The sequence below is a fragment of the Amborella trichopoda genome, chromosome 3, assembly GCF_054954075.1.
Source record: "Amborella trichopoda isolate Santa Cruz 75 chromosome 3, AtrichopodaSantaCruz75HAP2 v2.0, whole genome shotgun sequence".
Taxonomy (NCBI): domain Eukaryota; kingdom Viridiplantae; phylum Streptophyta; class Magnoliopsida; order Amborellales; family Amborellaceae; genus Amborella; species Amborella trichopoda.
In genome coordinates, this window is record NC_142338.1 from 898,028 (window position 1) to 916,180 (window position 18,153).

At 33.6% G+C, this 18,153-nt stretch overlaps 1 protein-coding gene across 2 annotated transcripts; it reads right to left on the reverse strand.

The window, feature by feature from the left end:
- Positions 1-1,788: 1,788 nt before the first annotated feature.
- On the reverse strand, positions 1,789-8,398 carry LOC18439655 (hydroxyproline-rich glycoprotein family protein). Of its 2 annotated transcripts, XM_020670777.2 has the most exons (4): positions 7,967-8,398; positions 6,341-6,443; positions 2,909-4,118; positions 1,789-2,433 (listed from the first exon to the last, which is right to left on the reverse strand). In XM_020670777.2, exons 2-4 carry the CDS (start codon positions 6,368-6,370, stop codon positions 2,267-2,269), a joined length of 1,407 nt encoding a protein of 468 aa, XP_020526436.1. In that variant the 5' UTR covers positions 6,371-6,443; positions 7,967-8,398; the 3' UTR covers positions 1,789-2,266. The 2 variants fall into 2 exon arrangements, with proteins under 2 accessions (XP_020526436.1, XP_011625403.1); XM_011627101.3 differs by lacking the exon at positions 6,341-6,443.
- Between the last annotated feature and the right edge of the window lie 9,755 nt (positions 8,399-18,153).

Here is an 18,153-nt window from a genome sequence, read left to right on the forward strand (position 1 = left end):
CTTATCTTTAGGGGAGGACCTGTAATCCACAGACTGAGATTGAGACTCTTTGGCTCATCAACCAGACTTTGGTGACCCGCTAATCCGCTCCTGTTTGGACTGTGGGTCATGGGAAACACTTGGTCGGTTCGACAAAGCAAGTGTGGTATGTAGTCCACAGTTGAAGGTGGAGTACCCCGTGATCGTTAATAGAATTCTTGAACCATATGGATCCACTTCTCAACATATTAATTTAATTGTATTCATTTTATTATAGAAATTATTTTAGATTTATTATTTGAATTTTTATGAATCGTTCAATGTTTTATTTATGATTTTTTGAATTATAAAAATGAAGTTATTGATTTTATAAATTATATAAAATTCAAATAATGTTTAAATGAAATTTTAAAATATTTATAAAATTTTCATGGGTGCCCGTAGTGTACATGGGCCCACCATGTGGCAAATGGGTGGGACCCCACATATGTCACATATGGGTTTGAGCCTAATTATTTTGGAGTTAGGATTTTAGAGAGATTTAATGGTGCATACCTAATTTTTCCGAAATTAGCTTTCCTGGTTCGAGATTGAAGCTAGACTGCTAATCCCATGTCATTGGATCTGGTGACTCGATGTGAGGTGTAATAAATCCCGTGTCATTGGATGTGGTGACTCGGTGTGGAGTGTAATAAGCCCGGTTGAGATAATCTCCTGCATCTTATCTTTTATTTACTTGCTCTTTTATTTTATATTCTCAAACATAGTATTAGGTTGTATAAATGACATCAAACGGTTGAGTTTTATTTTATTGTTGTGTTGTTTTAGTTTTGAAATATTTATTGATTGTAATAAGACCATTTGTAAATGATTTTTTTGCCAAAATAAAAAATGAGTGATTATTATCATTAAAGATAAAAAAAAAAAAAAAAAATTGCATTCCCTGACAAAATATCACATAGGTCTTTCTTCCATATAGTGTTTACATATTGACATTAAATGCTAAAAGGCATCCTGGTTCTTTATGCAAGAGGTCTCAAGCTCGATCCCCAAACTCGAGTTTTCAGAACTACTTGTTTAACTTGTAAAAAGAAAAAATGTAAGTGATCCTTTTGCCAAAATAAAAAAAAAGTTATTATTATCATTAAAGATATAAAAATAAATAAAAAATAAAATTGTATTTCCTGACAAAATATCACATGGATTTTCTTTCATAAAGTGTTTACCTATTGACATTAAATGCTAAAAGGCGTGTTGGTTCTCTATTCAAGAGGTCTCAAGCTCGATCACCAAACTTGAGTTTTTATAACTACTTGTTTAACTTGTAAAAAGAAAAAAAAGGTTACGTGCAAACATTCAAGAGGTCGCAAGTTCGATCCCCAAACTTGAGTTTTTATAACTACCTGTTTAACTTGTAAAAAGAAAAAAAAGGTTACGTGCAAACAAAACATCAGACACTGCTCGTGAGGAGATTGGAACCCGAGTTACGTGCAAACAAAACAACAGACACTGCTCGTGAGGAGATTGGAACCCGCAACATGATAAGCGATAGCCACACATTCTACCCAACAAGACCAGGTGGAGTCTCGATACATTGCCAAAAACATAAGAAGAAAGAAGAAGCAGAATTTCATGGAATCAAAATATTTGCTCAAACCTTGCTAATTTTTGCCATACTATAACACGAAATTCATCTCACTTTTCCACAACAAAATAACACTTTTACCTTTTATACACCTTCACTTGATACCACACACAAATAAAAATCCATAGACATGCCCACAAAAAAGCACAAAAAAACAGGGCAAGTGCAGCAAAAGATATATTTACATAGTCTCTCTCTCTAACCCCCCAATAGAGGTGCCAGTTATATCAGTTGGCTCACAGTGCAAGCTCCTTTGACAGTATGTACTGATAAGCTTAGCATCTAGCAAGCTGAGTTTCCAAACTACAATGGAAGTTAAGTACACAAATACAAGTCCAAAATAAGCAAGGGAAAACAATACACATACCCATGGAACCAGTAGAAAAACCAGACCAGAGCACAGAGTTAAACCTCTCGCTTTTCTTTTCACGAGTTAACTTGGTTTGCTTCTTTAGAACTCAAGCAAAGTTAGCAAGATCATTGAAGGTTCCTGAATACAAAAAACCATACAGACCTCTTAACCCTAACATGATGCCAAACCATCCGGGAAAAAAAACCCTACAAATAGGCGGGGAACTCAGCCATGACACAATGCACTATCATGTGAGGACTCAGCTGCTACTTTCTGCATCTCTCCAGAGCTCAAGTTTTAATAGCTTCTCCATCTGAATGGGAGGAAGGTGAGGTGTTTCGTTCACCATTTTCCAGTTCGAAGTTCCCTCGTGCCCTAGGGGAACATTGGGTTTGACCAACCTTAGCACAAATATCATGATAATCATTTGGTGAACAAGGCTCACATAATGCAACATCTGGGACAACAGAACCAGAAAAAAGTATATCAGTTGCACAAATGATTATTAATTGTTTATTTACTATTATTGTTTTATCACCACCACCATGGCTTGCCCCAAGTCTGGGCAAAAGAGGGGGGTTTTGTTAGGCAGGCAACCAGCATAAGATTTTTGCCACATCTATTTCATGAATCCTGAACCGATTAGCAGAATAAAGGAACATGATTCTTGTAGTCGACCCCAGGTGGGATAAGACACAGATGATAATGATGATGATGATTCTATCACTATCATCATCATTGAATCATACAAAAGATTCAATATCATAAACTAAAAGTTGTTGCGGTTGCTATTATATTATCATTGTTTTGAGTTTTTACTAACTTGCACCATGGACAGTGAACCCATTCCAAACAATTTAACATTTATCTTATTATCAAAAAGAACATGGAAAAGAAATTAAATATGGTCAAACATAGGTAAGATAATATACCAGCTACTTCTTTATTAGCTTCCTTTTGATTCCGTCCATCCAATCCCTCATCAATTTTACTTAACGAGGAATTCAGATACTTGAAATCTAAAAAGTTTGTGTGCTTCACTGCCATATCTTCTCCCTCATTCTTCACATCAAAATCCGAACACTCCCCACTGCACGTATTGTGGGTTGGAAAGGGGCACATAGTGAAGGAGTCCTCGAGCACATCAGAGAGCTCCACATAGTGAGGCGTGCTAATAATTTCATCTGCACTGAACCCAAACGATGCTCGATACGCTTCAATCTCCTCAACATTGTGCCTATTTTGGTGCACATTTCCACCATTAGAATATGCATCTGTCTCTCTGGAAAGACTGAGCCTCCCGGCACAGTGAGAATGAGGTGCACCTGGTTGCTGAGCTTGGTCTAGATAAAATTGTGGAGAAGTGGCGGGGTAAAGGAATCCATCCTCTTGAGATAGTATAAAGCTTCTTGATGTTGGGATATCGAGACCAAAGAGCTTAGAATGCTCATTCTTTGGAATTGAAGTTCCCCATTGCATTGGGAACTCTGAATCAGGGAGAGATGGGGATAACAAACCATCACCAGAGACACCAGACTTTGGAGAGACTAGATGACTAGCTGGACTTCCTGGATAGAGTTGATAAGTGGCTTGAAGATCACCTGTTGGCTCATAACCAGGAGACATGAAAGGTGAAGGCACTCCATTTTCCTTGTTAGGGTTTTTGACATCAATGGATGAAGAGAGAAGCCGGGCAAATGGTACATCAGGTGATGATGGGGTAGTAAGATGAGCAAGCTCAGGTGGAGGAGTGAAGGGAGCTGTAGAGGGCTCTGTTGTAAAAGTTGAGAAAACAGGGGGAGAGACTAATTGGGTTTCATGGGCATATGGCCCTGTAGCATACATGGTGGAAGAAGGACCTCCTGGTGAGCAAACATTTGCAGACAGAGATAGGAAGTTTGTTGGAGACTGAACTGTAGAGGGAAGGCCAGAGTTTGTAAAAGATGCAGGTGAAGAAGGGGGAGCAAGTAGAGAGGGAGTCAGGGATGTTGCTTGGTTAGAGACACCCACTACTTGAGCCCCATTTGGGCGATTTCCACTTGAGTTTCCTTCTGGCATTCGAGAAGCTGGAACAATACGTTTCCCTCTCTTTTGAGAACCAAAACATGAAAACCCACCAAAACAGCCACGCCATCTCCTTCGCTGTCAAAATAGATTCACATGGATGTTCTATTAAATTAATCGGGCGAACCTGTTGATCTTTTTTTTAAATATCTTCCATAAGTAACTTGTCTCTAAACAGATATTTTTAAACATCAAACACAACCATAAAAGTTTACAGTAGGTATCTACTTTAAAATAGCAAGCAGAACATCTAGTTGATATGCAAGTAATTTATTTTAAATACATTTTTTTATTTTTTTCAATAATTTGCTTCTAAAAGAGATTTTGACACAAAAATATTTTTTTAATTTAAGTACAGAACCTGAAAAGCAATTATCAGCTGTTCTGGAAATACACGTCTCATTTTGACATCAGCAAATCTTAAAAAGCACAATCTGGGACAAATTGCAGACATCATGTCAAATTGATTTGCCAAATCACAATAGTTTGTCCTCGGACCGGAAACTTCACTCTCTCAATTTTGGGCAGGGTGAGAAGGGGAACAGTAAGTTGGGGTGGTGGATCCACTTAGTCTTCTGGAATCATGAAAGCCAGTTGCTACTAAAAAACTAGTTCCAACAAAATACATTTTTCCAATATTCAACGACTTACAAGGCCATTTGTCGATCCTATTCCTATATTAGAGTTATAAATATTACCACCAGCAACACATGCCATGTTTTTGTGTGGCTATTTTTTCAACCTACAAGATACCTCCTCACATACAAATGGACGGATAAACATGGACATATCATTGGACCAAATGCAAGTATGGTGGACAAAAGGTAGGACTTGTAAATGAAGCAAAAATATAATACATTGTGAGTCCAACTAATATGCAAGGAAGACTGCCTAAGCTGAAGTAAGTGATATCCTGTTCTCTTAAACTGCATAATGACAATTACCAGCTCAGTTTAATGGAGATTTTGTTGTCGAGGGGAGATTCTGTAAGAGTATTACAACATTATATCCTCGTATAATGAACCTCGTATAATGAACTGTTCTCTCTGATTTGTTCACCTGACTTGAGTCCCTTTGATAGACGAGCACTATCAATACCAGATTGTATTTATATACTTAAACACAAGTCGCCCAAACCTAAATAGAAACACCAGGATAACCATCCCATCCTTCACCAAAATAGCACAACTCCAAATTCGGGGGTCAAAGAGTTTCATAAAACGTTCTTGGAAAAGAGAAAAGGAAATGATGGACAGGATGACAATCCAAGATGAACCAATTTCAGATGTGGCCCCAAGCTTTATCCAAATATGAGGATGAAGCTTTCGATTCTAAATCAGATGACAGCTTACGTAATGGTGGGAAAATTGTTCCCCCCTTTTGCATATTTGCAATACCCACAGTGCGCACAGCAGAGCCCGAAACAAATGCCCGACCAAAAGCATTAACCCTGATAGCAGTACAGTTGTTCTAGAATCTAGAGCATAGTAGATGCTTTAGAAAATTCACAAACATCTGCAGAGTAAAAGAAGAGGTAGTTGGATGTGAAAAGTTCAAACATTAACTTGCTTATATTCATTCTTGCCAACTAACGATGTTAGTTTAGTTTCTAATTTTCTTGGTTATTGCAGTAACTTCACAGAGCCTGACTTAAGAGCATGGCCTTCAACAAGGAAATCAGGTCAAATCCATTTGAAACTCAATTAAACTTCGACCTAGCAGAGATTAGGTAACCTAAGTATTCCCTTGATCACAAATAAAGTTTCAGACGGATAATGTTCACTTTTGCGAGTTGAACTGATGTGAGTACCTTTGACATAATAAATAAGGACCGGCACAAAGTAGGGTACCTACCAAATATTCCAAGAAATTAGCTATTATTTACCTTTGAAGTCTAAAATATACAATTGGATACCCGACTGACCATTTTCTTTTCTTTTAAAAGCACATTTGTTTTAAACTAACAGGCAGACCATAAGAGTACTAAAGTATAAACAGAAGTCCACTATAACAATTTAGTGATAAATAAGCACGCATAGGCATTCAATCTTATCAGTCTTAACAATTCTCATAAGGTCTAGCATATAAACCCTTTGACATAAGGGTGAGAGTCAAAAAAGCTGAAGAGACTGCACCTCTAGATCACTATGATTTGTTTTTGACTCTTTAGGATGCAAAGAAAAAGTACATTGAACCCAGAACCAAAAAACCCTATAAGGCTACAAAAATCGGCTACTGGCACACAAATTATACTGTAACCACTGCAAATCCAGAAATAGGTAAAGGAATAGTGGTCTCACCAACTTGAGAGATGCTTGGGCCAATGCCATTCGAAAGGAAAGGAAGAACAATAAAGAGGCTCTACCGAAGCTCTTCCATCACAATTGAGCATTCGCTGTTTGACTTTCATTGAATGCCAACAACAACATAAGTCGGGAAGAGACTTAAACCAAAAATTTGAGTTGCCACACAACATGACTACAATTCATAGATACAGAGAAGATAGGGAAACTGCAGCAGCATTTCTCTTTCTTTGGAAATTTTATATTTATCTTCGTATTGATAAACAAGTTTCACCCATTTTCAAGTTTTCACGAATCGACTGATATGTTACAAAAAACCGCATCCGCATTTCTCATTTTTTGGCAAGTTTTATATTTTTCTTTGTATTGATAAACAAGTTTCACCCATTTTCAAGTTTTTATGAATCGACCGATATGTCCAAACAATCACATTTTATAAAAACATTAAATATAACAATGGAAAGTTGATAATCAATGGAAAAGTTTAGGGAATACTACACAGAGCAAAAGAAAAGTGGATATTAAAAAGTAAAAGTGGCCGGTGCTTGTGGCCCCCAAATTCAATAAAAGAGGCATCTTCAATTTCTTTGAGAGATAGAGAAAGGTTGCAACTCCGCGGTGACATTCAGCAGAAAGGACTAGATTTCATCTTTTTTCTTTCAAAGATAAGAATAAGTAAACAAAAGTCCCAGATACCTCATCACATTCCATCAGGAAGAAAATTTTAAAAATATAACCTTAATCCTGTTAATAAGGGAGAAAATTGAACAAATGTAAATTTTCGATCCATTAGTCTCCCCATTACATAGTGTATAATATCTACTTATAAGCAAAATGACCACTTAGAGGTCCCCTTGCCAAAAATAAATAAAAAGAAACCAACCGCTCTATCGACAATTTGTCACCAAAATACTAAATAAAGTGTTTGTAGATGAAACCAATATAAACTGCTCTGTTGGCCAAACAAGCCAAAAATAAAAAAATAAAAAAATAAAAATTAAATGGATTGACAAACTAGATTGCTGAGCTCTGAGATCTACACATACTAATGAGACAATGGGGAATAAAACCACAGATCTGAGTTGTGAACTATGAAATAAATCTTAAAAAAAATAATATTGATAACTTAAAATACAGGCCATTAATTCCTAGCAAAAGCCAACAAAAAGAGAGAAACTGAAAAGAAGCAGATAGATCATCCTGCATCATATATGTTCGCTTGTGACCTAAATCCTTGGAAATCAGTAAGGAATCCAGAAATTAAATGAGGTAATTTGCCCCGATACCTTCCAAAAAGATCAATAAAACAACAGATTATGTGCATTGTATTTTCAACATGTGAAAATGTCAGTACACCTAAAAAAAAAGGAAAAAAAAAAGTATTCTTTACTTCTGCAAAAAATTCCTGAAAAAGGAATGCAGAAAGGAACGATTTTCTCCAAAAAAAAAGAAAAATTAAATAACTGAAATTAATTATTCTGCAACGAATTCCTAACGTGTTGACTAAATCTACAAAAAGCAACCAAAGAAACCTCAAATCTCAAACCATAAATTCTATAAAAATACCAAAAAATAAACTGAAAACATGAGTTTATGTGGCCTATAAAATATTTAGAAGCTTACCTCCTCTCGGGCTGGGAACCTAGGGTGGTCACCTGAGTTTATTGCAGTTGCAGCTGCATTAACAGTAGCCATGCTACTCCTACTGTTACCTCCCCCACTGGAGCTCGCCATGATTCACATTTCCATTGTGGCTCGGAATTATGGTCAACCTTAGGGTTTTACAGACGATTGAAAACCAGATCTTGTGAATTCAGGTTCACAGCCACGGAAATGGACAATCGTAAGGGAACGTAAGAAGGATTCTAGTTATAAGTGGGTGAATGTACACAAGTTGAAGCTTTAGGAGGTCGCTCAGAGGGTTTTAACCGCCATTAAAGCTGAGCTCAAAGAAGCTTCAGAAGAGAGAGTGAGAGAGAGAGGGGATGCATCAATGGAGGTGAATTTGGAGGAGCGAGGAGTAAAGGAGGAGAGGCAGAAATCCACCGCTTAAATGGGACTTCTATAGGCCTCAAGTCCGCGATCTTCGCTCTGTGTTCCCACGAGCATCAAGGAGCTCTCTCTTCTTTCTCTCTCTAAAATGTCCTTTCTCTCACTGTACACTCTCCCTAAAGTGTCCTTTCTCTCTCCACACACTCTCCCAAATGTCCTTTCTCTTTCCACGCACACTCTCTCTCTAAACTGTCCTTTCTCTCTCTTAACCTCCTCCCCAAAATGCCCTTCCTCTCTCTACCTGTCCCTTCTCTCTGTCTTATCTCTCCACCCTCTGCGTACTCTAAAATCTAAGACCCTTCATTCCTCACAGCTCTTTCTCTCTCTAAAATCCCTTCACTCTCTCTCCAACAATTAATGGCTACTTTCTCTCGTGTCCCTCTCTCTCCTCGGTTCCTTCCCCGCTTCTCTCACCTCTCTTTCTCTCTCTATCCTCTTTATTCTCTCTCCACCCTCAGTTTCTCTCTCTAACCATTAATGACAACTTTTCTCTCTCCTTGTTTCTCTCTCTAAAACTGTGTCCATTCGTTTCTCCCTCTAACTCACTGCAAAGATGCGACGAGCCGCACGTTAGCTTCCGAAGCAGTGTTGTTTGGTCTGGTGTTGATAATAATAATAAATAATATAATAATAATAGATTAATAATAGTAAACGAATTAATAAAAAGGAGTGATGATTCCCGTTTTGCCCCTGCTTTTTAGGTGCCTTACTTTGAAATACCCCTTGCTTTATGAGGGGTCACGGGAACTATCGCCCCCCTCTTTTTTATGGATTGACCAAAATGCCCTCGATTGCTGTCACTCTCTCTTCTCACCTCTAATTTGAGAGAGAATAAACCCTTGTAATTCCTTCCCAGTCCTCTTATTTGCAGAAGCTTGTGTATGTACTATTCGAGTAAGATGTATTTTTAAATTTTGTTAAAAAAATAAAAATAGCGCATTAAAAAATTTATAATGTGAGGTGTATTTTAAAATTAAGTTAAATAATAAAATTTCAATATTAAAAATTTTACAATAGCTTGAAAACTAATATCCAATCCTAATTAAAAAATTTAAAATTTTAAAAATAGTGTTGATAGAGCATAAATGCTTAAAAATCTAGAAAATAAAAGGTCTACATAACTTGTTACAAGGTACATAATTTTAGGAGATGAAATTCTATTTTTCTTTGTATCCACACATCTCGATGTCGAGATGATCAATTAGAAGGTTTTCCAAATTCATAATTATCTAATCTACAGATTTTCAAGGTGCACCTTACTTCTATTGTATAAAGTTGCAACCTTATGCAAACTCATTGTCTTTTTATTGTTTTGTTTGGTTAAATTCAATGGGAATTTATGGAACTGCCCATGAGAAATAGATTGATAATCCATTAAAACATTTCACCTTTCTCTTTTAATTTTTTTTTTTTTTTTTGTAAGTGGATCAAAATATATGGGTAAAATATTAAATGGTTCATATATTATACTTATTTTGATAAATTTTTGTGAATTCAATTTGTTCAATAGATTGATCAAATTTCCCATCGAATGGTTGTAAGTAATTGTGACCACCTTGTACCTTGTATAAAAGATAAATAGTTTTATTGTATGCAATCCCTTATTAAAATATACTTGACTTTTGAACAATTTAACAGTTTAACCTTTTTCAACTATCGGTGATGTGTATTTTAATGTTCTTAATGAGATACATGTAACATATTAAATAGTTCATCTCTTATATGTATTTAATAAATTTTTGTTTATTACTTTACAATAAGTTATTGTTATAATAATGATTTATTTTATCCCCAAATTTCATGTTATTACGATAAGAAACTTTCTCGATTGTAATATGTGTGCAATTTGAAAGCAATGTATTAATTATCGTTTGGGTGTTTTATTTCTTCCAGGGCCTAAGTTAGCAGTCAAACAAAAAGCTAGCAAGTTGAATCTGATAAATAACATACACAACGCCTACATTTCGATCCAAAATCTCAAATGCTAATGTTGAGCGATGTCAATGAATCAAGGATATGTAAATTAAAGACGTAAGAATATTTCCTACTCCCTCGGGAGTAATACTATCCATTTACTCCCTTGGGTAAAACACATGCTAGGGATATTATTTAGATATTAAAATTTGGGATGTAATCTTTACAACCATAGAATAATTTCATCAAAACAAATTCTGAAATAAACTCTCTATATACTATAATAATAATAAACTAATGCCTCAAGATTAAATAGAAACCTTCCAATTTTTTAGAAATTTCATCAAAACAAATTCCGAAATAAACTCTCTACATACTATAATAATGATAATAAACTAATGCCTCGAGATTGAATAGAAACCTTCCAATTTTTTAAGGCTAGATCTAAGTATCACAAAACTCAAAATTCAGATATTTATCTTTTAGAAATAATTATCTGGTAGTTCTTATATGGTTCCAAAAAATTTAGACCAAAGAAAAAAATTCTCTTAAATAGGTGTAAGAGTAAGAGAGTAAATTCATAGTATGCTCTAGTGGGAACATAATATATGCGCTCCAAATCTATTGAGATTGACTGTGATATTTTATGAATTTTACTTTTTCTTCTGCATTTGAATTTATTTTCGATTTTTTTTTCTAGAAAATTTCACCCAATTTACATTTCAGCTTTATAAAACTTAAATTCATAATTATTTGTCTTTGAAAAATCATCAAATTATTCATAAGACATGAACAATTGAACATTTACCTAGATATTTTGATTCAATTGTTTGGAATTTGGATACACGGATTTTAAGGCGTGGATTTCTAATATCTTGGATATTCCAAAATCTACTATTTCGATTGTTTAATGACTAGGATATTTAAAATCAAGAAAATCATAATCATCGAAATAAGACCTAAATTTTCATGATTTCATTTCCACAATAAAACTTGTTTTTTTTTATTTCCAAAGCCTATGGATTTCACTCATGGACTCCCTCAACCTAAAACATAGGGAACATTTGGTAGTTATGAAAATTTTAGAGAGAGAAAGTATCTAATTCTTTTTAAAGAGATAAACTATATCAAAAAATTTAGAGAGAGAAACTATCTCAAATTTCAACTTTTAGAGAGATAAAGTACGAGTTAAAATTTTAGAGAGATGAAGTACATTAAAATTTTAGAGAGAGAAAGTACCCAAATATAAACTATCTCAAATTTTTAGAGAGAGAAACTATCTCAAACTTTAAGTTTTAGAGAAAAGCTATCATATTTTAGAGAAAAAACTATCTCAAATTTTTAAAGAGATAAACTATTTCAAAAAATTTATAGAGAGAAACAATCTCATATTTTATTTTTTGGATAGAGAAACTATATCAAATCTTAAGTTTTAGAGAAATAAATTACTCTTCAAATTGTAGAGAGAGAAAGTATTCTTCAACTCTTAGAGATAAATTATTATAAATTTTAGAAAGAGAAACTGCAAAAAAAATAAAATTTAGAGAGAGAAATTGTCAAGTTTTTTTAGAGAGAAACTATCTTAAAATTTGACTTTTAGCGAGAAACTATCTCAATTTTTGAATTTTAGAGAGAAACTATATGGAATTTTGAGTGAAAGAAAAAAATATTGAGATAGAAATTATATCAAATTTTAGAGAGAGAAACTACCTAAAAAATTTTAGAGATAGAAACCATCTCGAAATTTTTGGAGAGAGAAATTATCGCTAAACTTATGTTTTAGAGAGAGAAAGTATCTTAAAATTTTAGAGAGATAAACTATCGTGAAATTTATATTTTAGAGATAGAACAACTATCTTAAAATTTTAGAGAGATAAAGTACATGAAATTTTCAGAGAGAGAAACTATCTCAAAAAAAATAGAGAGAGAAAATCTCAAAAGTTGAGTTTTGGAGAGAGAAAAAGTATCTCAAATTTTAATAGAGAGACACTATATCAAATTTTAAAGGGATAAACTATTTCAAAATTTTAGAGAGATAAATTATCTCATACTTGAAGTTTTAGAGAGAGAAAGCATCTTAAAATTTAAAAGAGTAACTATATCAAATCTCAGAGTGATAAAGTACATACCAAAATTTTAGAAAGAGAAACTATCACAAAATTTTTAGAAATAATTTATCACAAAATTTTAACTTTTAGAGAGAGAAAGTATCTTAAATTTTGAGAGAAAAACTGTCATATTTTAGAGAGAGTGAAACTACTTAAAAATGTTTAGAGATAAATTATCTCAAAATTATTGAAGAGGGGAACTATCTCAATTTTAAGTTTTTGACAAATAGAATCTTAAAATTGTAGAAAGAGAAACTATACTAACTTTTAGAGAGATAAAGCACCTAAATATTTTAGAGAGAGAAACTATCTCAAAAATTTTAAAGAAACAATTTCAAATTTTAAGTTTTAGATAGAAAGTATATTAAAATTTGGAGAGATAAACCATATCAAATTTGAGAGAGATAAACTATCTCAAAATTTGTATAGACACACTATACCAAACTTTGAGTTTTAGAGAGAGAATATACTAAACTTTTAGAGAGAGAAACTATATCAAGTTTTGTTACCAAACAATGAACATGGAAATGATGGCAAGGATTCCCTGAATTTTGTGTAATTTATCCAAACAAGAGATTTGAGGAATCCATGACAAAAATCCTTGATATTGAAAAGGACACGGTTTGTATAGAGCCTAGGCTCTGAACAATCAAATTAGAGCTTACCTTTAAATAGTATTGAGAAATGTGATTTCAATACTGAAAATATTTGTGATAACCTCAAAATATATTTTCATCTTTATTTATAAAGTTTAAAGCTTAAAAAATAGTGTAGATCAATAGATCTATGAAAACTTGAAAATTGATGTTCAAAAAAATACGTTACAAAATACACTATTTCAAAAACTTGAAATCCATTTTTTTCTCATGTCCATGAATCTTAATGTCGATATGATCAATTTGATGATATTTGGGCATCAAAACAACCTCTTCTAGTGAAAGTTTTTAGGTAGGCTCAAATTGATTGTTTAGAGTTTCAGCTCTATATAAATTTTTTCCTATTAAAAATCTATAGATTTTCTTAGATTTCAATTGGATTTCAAATATATAAGATTATTAATTTCCTCCTATTCAAAAGGGCCCTAAAATTTCATAAAAACATGTTATCGTTGGAATAAAATTATCCACAAATAGTATCCCCATAATAGTTGTCTCACCTTATTTTCCAAAAGAAAAATAGAAGGGCTGCATATGGGAATAGGAAAAAGGTGGAGGTGAGGTTATATTGTTACCACTTATTAGATGAGAAAAGTAGTAAACCATGGTAGTTTGCAAATTTATTAGAAACATAGTTATTAACATTTCACGCGTGGTTAATAATTCATTGTTCATGGTTTTACCTCCTATCATGCCTTCAATGTAACTAATAATGTCCCTTGCAAAGTACCTCTCTCTCTCTCTCTCTCCACACCTAACTATGAGTACCATATTTGCTCCGCATAGTAAAAGATTAGGAAATTAGTGCACTTCCTTTCTCAACAATGGCATATTTTAGCTTGGCTTAATTTAGCGCTTGACAATTTGCAAAGTTATGCTCTGGGCCCTCTCCCTATTGACTCATCAAAGAAAAAAACAATAATAATAATTTAGCATTTTTTCTACTATTCTAATTCATGGGCATTTGTGTTTTGATAGCTCAATAGGGTTTTTTAAATTAAATCAAGAGATATAGGTAAAAATGTTATGTGTATTGTCTTATGTGAATTTTGATAAATTTCTCTAAATAAATTAAACACAAGACTGGTTGTCAATGCATGCTATCAGAGTTTTAAATCAGACTGATGCTTGCAAGTATCCAATTCGGATTCGAACCCTACGACTTGGGCTATTCTCGAGTTAAGTCGAATGCATTTGACTATAAAACCCCATCATCGTGATCAGATCGACCGCTAAATTGGTGGGGGTTTGGTCCAATCAAAACTATGATGCTTGTCAGGGTATGATTCGGATTCGAACCCTATGACTTGGGTTATTCTCTAGTTAAATCGGATCGGCCATCGAATTGGTGAGGATCTTATCCAATCAATATTAATTTGAATATGCGTTGAATCGTTTGGACCAAACTTTTGAAAATACAATAAAAATAAAAAATAGTAATTTTAAAATATATAATATATTAGAAAAAAGTTTATCAACTTTGTTTAGTCGGCCGAACTGATCAAACGAAATTGTTCGACAAACCAAAATTGTTCAAAGCCTAATTTAACTATTTTCGTTCAAATCAGATTTTTGTTGTAGAACAGACCAACTAAGGAACTAGTTAGCACTTTGATCAAGTGGTCGAGTGTAGTTTTAATAATTATTCAAAAAACATGTCATTTTTTTCAAAAAAATTGGCAAATCGCTATAATTTAGGAAATTTAGAATTTAGAATCGTCTAACTAATTATCTGAATCCAACTTAGACAATTCCACTTTAGATAATCAATTTTTCAATCGTTGTGCTGCCATAACACTTATGTTTCTATGTTGAACTGAAATATTTCCTACCATGATAGAGATGCTTAGTGAGAGAGGAGCTAGACCATTTTGTTTGTTGTCATGCTTAGGGGTATGGCTGGATATAGATTGAAATACGAAGATATAGTTTAGATGGTAGAATTGTTAGATTTAGTGGTATCAAAAACCACCCACATAAAGAAATCTCATATTATGTGGGATTGAGAGTGATATCGATAAGTTTCTTAAAAGAAATAAAAATCCAATAAGATTAGGACTCTTGGATATATCTCTTGATTTTTTATGATATATGTAACATCTATAAGAAGTTTCCTAAGTGGTTTCCTCTAGAGATAAAAGGCAGGGCCTCATGTGCATAAAATGCAAGGTTTTCTCTGGGAGATAAGAGTGTTTCTTATGGAGAAAAACAAACATTGTGATTATACTTCTTGTAGACTCTACTTGTTTTTTTACAGAAAAGCGGTTTTCATAGAGATTTTAGGTGGTTTCCTTTGGTTGCTCTCAAAATTATCTTTATAGAAAATGATTTAGTTATGGTATACTTTCAAGACAATGGTCTAGTTATGAAATAGAGATAAGAGATCGACAGTGGTGCCATTTGAGAGAGTAGGTTTAAAAGGGCATGCTCGACTAAGTTTTGTCAATGGTTAGAGAGATAACTCCATGTCCCAAATTATTTGATGTAACTTTCATTAGTATAGTGGAATTTAGTTTACTGCATATCCCTTCTGGGGTGAATCACATAAATATTTGTGTTATTGTGGTTTGTGTTTCATGTTTTATTTCTCATACTTTATCTTCAAAAAATCAACCCATTGGGTTTAGAGCTTCTGATACAACAAGTGGTCTCAGAGCATGGCTTGGGTTTTTGTATAGTAATAAAGGATTCGAATGCAAAGTTCGAGGTGAATAAATTTGATGGCAAACACTATTTTTCAGCAAGAATGATGAAAAAATTATTTGACAAAAGATGAATAATTTATAAAGTTATACAATGGATGTTGTCATGGTGATTTTGATATCAAGGTGGAAATTGTTAGATTTTGTGCTATCCAAAATCACCCACATAAAGAAATCTCATATTATGTGGGATTAATAGTGATATTGCTAAGTTTCATAAAAGAAATGGAAATCCATTAAGATTAGGACTCTTTGATATATTTATTGGGTTTTTTAGATAAATATAACATCTATAGAAAGTTTCATATTTAGTGTGTTTTGCTATTCTTATATATATATATATATATATATATTGAAGGTGCAGAGAATTTGTGTACCCTATTTGGGTCACCATATAGGAATGATGGTTTCCTCTAGAGAGAGGGGGTAGGGCATCCTTTACATAAGGTCCAATGTTTATTCTTTGAGATAATAGAGCTTTCTATAGAGAAAAACAAACATTGTGATAGTACCTCTTGTAGACTTTGAAGATTAAGAGGCTTATTTATTTTCGAAGAGTAAGAGGCTTATTTATTTCTGAAGATTAAGAGGCTTATTTATTGCAGATAATAGGTTTTTGTAGAGATTTTGGATAGTTTCCATTGAAAATTTGGGTGGTTTCCCTTTTTACTCAGAGAAAATCTCGGTTGCTCTCAAAGTTTTATTCATAGACAGAGGCTAGTTATTGTCTTTTTTCAGACAGTGGTCTAGTTATGAAATAGAGATGAGAGATCGACAATGGTTCCATTTGGGGTAGTAGGTTTAAAATGGTTTGCTCGACTGGGTTTTGTCGATGGTTAGAGAGGTAACGTTATATCCCAAAATCTTTGATGTAACTTTCATTGGTATAGTGAATTTCAGTTTACCCTGTGGATGTAGCCTTATGGGGTGAATCACGTAAATGTTTGTGTTCTTATGATATGTGTTTCATGTTTTATTTATCTTACTTTATTTGTCAAAAATCAACCTATCGGGTTTAGAGCTTCCAAGCACAACAAGAATCGCATACAAAAGTTTTGCATTGTACGAATCTAAAATTTCCTAATACTTAAGCTAATATAACACTTGGCCACTAAGCCCAGGTTACCAGTTAAACCTTTAGATCGTGAGCTAGATCCCATCAAATTATTTCCGAAGTTGGACGATAGGGTAATATTGTTGTTCGTACACATGTTAAGCTTTTTATGGTTATCATGCATATATAATTTATATATTTATTTAAATTTATATTTTTTTATTTTTATTGGTTGAATTATATATTTATCTGTCTGAAATTACTCAAAAACAGCTGCACAAATCTTGATTGGCGGAACAAGATTTATATAGCCGACTACCAATAAAAAGGATAAACTTGGATGATGATAGTGATGATGATGACCTATATATAGAGTCGTTCTGAAAATAAAATTCGGGTTCAAAACCATACCAAATGCCTCACTATTCTAGAAAACCTAGTAGTTTGAAAAGGACTAAAGTTTGGACTTTGCCACATACTAAATTGCCCATTTGCTTTACCAATCTGAGGCACCAGATGCTCTCGTTGTTGTCTGGGCACTTGATACGATTTAGAAAATCTAGCAAAAAATAAACTTGCGATGAGAATACTACTGGATACAACAAAATCCAACAAGTAACATTCTTTGAGTTGCATGCTCAAGAGAAAATCTCTTTGGGAAATATGATATTTGTACTTATTTCCCTTTGTTGATGACTTGTATTGGTTCTGGATTTTCAAAATCAAAACAAGGAAAATTGAAGGGGGAATGTGAAGCAATCAGTTTAATAACGAATGAAAGCCATAACCACCTAATTGTGGTCAAAACAAAAGATTTTTTTTTTTTTTTTTTTTTTTTGGGTGAGTATGTGGAGAGAGGGCCCATACTTTTAGTTGGAATTGAGCCTAAGACATAACGTCGCAAATCGCCAAAACGAAAGATGAGATATAAATGAAGAGATTTCAATATCAAAAGGGGTATTTACAACATAGTCGTTCAGCTTATTTACACGATATTATCATCTCCTTCTAAATTTATTCGAAAAAAGTAGTATCACACGGATGACCCGATTCGCTAAAAGTAGCAGTACTCGATTTTGATTGTTTAATTTGCATCGAACCAGTTATTCGACATGTACAAACTCGAGTGAAAGTCGGAAGCAATCCACATGATTAAACCGCCAAACGTTTACCCTATTGCTTACAAAAGAGCGAGTGTTTTCTCTGTGATTACATCACCTTTAGGCTTTTTAGTATTAGAAGATCACAACTGTCCTCCAATGTTAAATATAGAAGAATGTAATTGGGCCAGTGTTAGAAAGGTCGTATCGGGCTGAGTACTCGG

Bases quoted from the DNA above. Each gene is read 5' to 3' on its own strand.
- LOC18439655 (XM_011627101.3), bottom strand. From the start codon at position 8,077: ATGGCGAGCTCCAGTGGGGGAGGTAACAGTAGGAGTAGCATGGCTACT. The intron at 4,119-7,966 runs GTAAGCTTCTAA...CTATTTTGACAG, and splicing joins GGTTCCCAGCCCGAGAGGAG to CGAAGGAGATGGCGTGGCTG. The intron at 2,434-2,908 runs GTATATTATCTT...CTGTTGTCCCAG, and splicing joins AGCTAATAAAGAAGTAGCTG to ATGTTGCATTATGTGAGCCT.